We start from the raw sequence: 3,940 nt of genomic DNA, 5'->3' as shown, positions 1-3,940 counted from the left end.
AGGCTGCCCTATGAATATATGCCCTAAACATACAATAAATTCATATAAATAAACACAGCTTAGAACATTTATTAAATTTCTCATTTTTGAAAGAAAACAATAAAATACAATTAGTATACTTACACGTGTATATTTTGATTTACACAACACAATTGAAAGAATTAATTAAAATAACCAAATCATCAGATGCTCTCCAATTAAAAATCTAACAATCCTCAGTGTCAAGCTTTCGAAATTCTATAATTACAATTTACTGCCAAATACAATTATTGCATGATGCATGTATTAATATTAGACTATATCAATATTATATTCTATATCTATCTATATATATAAAATTCTCGTGTCACAGTTTTCGTTGCCATACTCCTCCGAAACGGCTTGACCGATTCCTCTGAAATTTGGTAAGCATATTGGGTAGGTCTGAGAATCGGCCAACATCTATTTTTTATCCCGATATTCCTACGGGATACGGACTTACGCGGGTGAAACCGCGGGGCGCAGCTAGTATTAATATAATATTCTTATTTATGCACTTCTTAATTTTTTAATTACATATCCTACGCTTTAACATGCATATATGTATATATGTTAATTTTTTTTCTATTTGGGGTGCATTATAAATAAATAAAGTCCACTCTCATATAAGCTATCGCCTATACCCTTACCCTGACGAGTAATAATAAGCATTGATAAATAATTTGCATTGAAATGATAAACATCGTGTGCACAATGAAGTAACTGCTTAGCAATGATAAAATGCGTTCATTGTTGCACTTAGGGTATTCAATGAAAGTACCTAGCCAGCTATTGAGGTTGTTTTATTATAAAACTTTGAGTTTCTGCCGGCGGCTTCACCCGCCTATTCATAGGAACACCTGTATTGTTCCCTGTATTGGTCAGGTATCAAGCTTTGATGGTACCAAATTTCACCCAAATCGGTTTTAGATCGGTTCGGTTTTACTTTCGCATTTATAATTTAATAATAAATATAAAACCTCGGTATTGAACCTATGCCACAAACTAAATAGGCTACGTAATGTACCCATTGTATTCAATAAACTAGTTATGTTACACGGCTTTTGGCGTTAATTGAGTTAATAAAATAGTAGGTTATATTATTATTAATTAAATTATGCATCTCATTCCATAAAGATAATAACCAGAAAGAAGATAATAACATAGTATGGATAATTAGTGTAAAATGTATACTATGTACTATGTACGCCTTGCGGCGGTAATTATATATATAATTATTCTCATTATATAAGACGAAAATACAATTAATTATTTTATTATGTATAATATATAAATTCTTTATAAAGCCCCGGTAGACGTTTTAAAGACTTTAAACTAATCTAGGAGAGACAATCCTAACAGCCTAAAAGAATTAAAATGCAAGTCGTTTTCGATTTATAAATGGCGTTACTACTTCTTAGCCGACTTCGAAAAAGGATCTCAATTGTATCAGTATTTACTTAATAACTTTTTACTTGGATGATTTTGATGATTCTTTTACATTCAAAAGCTATTAATTCTCATGTGATATTATTTCAATTTGTACAGTTCTGACATTTTGAATACTTATTTGTATAGGTAATTAATTAAGTACTGCCATATATAAAATTTTATGAATTGTTTAATTTTTTATTGATTTCAACCTATTTTGACAGTATATATTTTCGCTACGTTATGTTTTTTTTTTAAATAATAATAAAAATTATCTATGCTTTTTCAGATGCAACAAACGGTTTTGGTTATAGATTCGGTATGGAGGATCGGCCCGGTTCGCCTATGATGCCCGGGGTAAGTTCATTTTTATATACTAATTTGAAGTAATACCTAATTAATACAACATTGCTCTTCATAAAATTATTACAAGGCAACTTACTCTTTATACCTATATTTCTTTGCTATTTGTTTTTTTTTATGTACTCTTATTAACAGATTAAGTTTCTAATTTGCATATTTGGTAATCTTTGGAGGAACTGAACCGATCATGAAAGTACTTTTATTAGCAGAAAGTTACGATATTTACGAGTGACATAATATTATACTATTTTTATGCCGAGTCAATCCGTTGAAGTTATATTTTCGCTATTCTGACAAAGAAAAATTGTGTAGGTAAATAAAATATGTGAAAAATCATACCATAACAATAATTTAACCCTACTTCTACAAGAAATATAATGTACCTCTCTTTTCATTTACAGTCGATTCCAGATGTCAACACATACCAACAGAAGAAAAATTTGGCTCAAGGCATGATGGACTTAGCCTTACTATCGGCGAATGCTAACCAGCTAAGATATGTCCTAGAATCTGCCTCATCACACCCATACTACTATCCTAGCTTGACTTTCATCGCTCTTAGCATTGTGTTACAAGTTAGTAAAATTCCAAATTGAATACTATGCTATAATACTATTATACCTGTATATTTTTTTCCAATATTATTGCCTGTATCGATTTGCCTTAACTCAAATTGCACATATTTACTTAAACTGTTTTATTCGATTCGAAGATAAAATCTTTTAACATTATTTATGAACAGTAAATTTTTTTAATTGTTCAGTATTAGAAAACTGCAATTACACTGAGAGAAAAGGGTTATATATATACCACGGGTGAAACCAGGGCGAACAGCCTAGTGTTATTTTATAAATATAATTTTTTTTTTTTCAGATCGGAGTTGGCGTAGGTTTGATAATGAACAGTCGGTATAATGTTAAGGACGATAAAGACATCTGTAAGGCGGATAAAATAAATAATTTTACAGTTTTAGGCGTATTTCTTGTAACAATTGTGAATGTGTTTATAACTTCATTCAGTGTGGCCTCTCCAACAACGTCCATACCGACAGCAAGCGTTCAGCAAGCTGGATAGACTGTGTAGAGAAAGCTTGATTCGAATCGATTCTTTTTTTTTATTTACTGGCAATTTTGCTTTTGGACAATTCTGCCAGTGTCTCTCTAGGAGTTGTCAATTGATGTTGAATTGAAAATGGCGGCAAAGTTAAAAAAATTGTTATATCTATACTTAAAATATAAAGCTGAAGATTTCGTTTATTAATTCGTATGTTTGTTTGAACGTGTTTATCTCAGGTACTACTGGAACGAATTTCAAAAATTCTTTCACCATATGTCCATAATCTCTGAGTACTATAGATTATATATGTACCATGAGCGGAGTCGAGAAGTAACGCTTGTATCAAGAGCAGAATCAGAATGATTAGCAGTGAAAAGATATTGTCTTTCTACCTAGTTGGTAAAAATCAGTGAATGTGAAAAAATGCAAGATATTGACAGAATGCATGATGCTACTGGATATAGCAATTGCTAATTATAAGTTATTGATTTTGAATATCTAATTAATTATTAAAATTACCATAAAATTCTGTGTTCAGTATGCGAATGATCTTATTACCTTCATATACCAATTTAAACTGAATATCATGGTCCACACACATTTGAATTTGTATAATTATATTCTTTATTATACTGTAGAATTTTGTAGAATGCAATCTCAATAATGATAAGAAAAAAATAATGCTCAATATTTAATATATTAACTCGAAACCTCGACTATAAAAAGACTATAATCATTCAATGCACTGAAACCAGACTGTTTAGCATTTACTAGGTTAGTGTACTTAAGAATCTCGAATTTGTAAAACATTGTACCTATGTAAGATCTGTAAAATATTAATCTAAAGCAAAAATGAATTAATTAGTTATTCTATTTTTACAGTGATGAATTTATTAATAAATAAATATTTGTAAATATATTGTTTTTTTCTCATGCTAAGGAGTATATAGCTAAAACTTCTATAAAGGTAACTAAAATTTTATCTGCGCTAATAAGGTAGAGTTTTTTTTTGTTTGATCGCGCTAATCTCAGTAATACCTGGATCGATTTAAAAAAATCTTTCACCATTGCT

At 29.9% G+C, this 3,940-nt stretch overlaps 1 protein-coding gene across 3 annotated transcripts in view; it reads left to right on the top strand.

Annotated features, from left to right (window-relative positions):
• Positions 1 to 3,704, top strand: part of LOC119832854 — an 18,874-nt gene extending 15,170 nt beyond the window's left edge. For all 3 annotated transcript variants that reach the window (XM_038356647.1, XM_038356648.1, XM_038356649.1), the window contains exons 5-7: positions 1,739 to 1,806; positions 2,214 to 2,387; positions 2,686 to 3,704. In XM_038356647.1, the coding sequence (XP_038212575.1) occupies positions 1,739 to 1,806; positions 2,214 to 2,387; positions 2,686 to 2,886 (443 nt within the window). In that variant the 3' untranslated portion in view covers positions 2,887 to 3,704. The remainder of the gene's footprint in view (positions 1 to 1,738; positions 1,807 to 2,213; positions 2,388 to 2,685) is intronic.
• The last annotated feature ends 236 nt before the right edge of the window (positions 3,705 to 3,940 follow it).

Source organism: Zerene cesonia, chromosome 16 (assembly GCF_012273895.1).
Source record: "Zerene cesonia ecotype Mississippi chromosome 16, Zerene_cesonia_1.1, whole genome shotgun sequence".
Taxonomy (NCBI): domain Eukaryota; kingdom Metazoa; phylum Arthropoda; class Insecta; order Lepidoptera; family Pieridae; genus Zerene; species Zerene cesonia.
The sequence above is the reverse complement of the archived record's forward strand: the minus strand, read 5'-3'. Positions and strand labels throughout refer to the sequence as shown.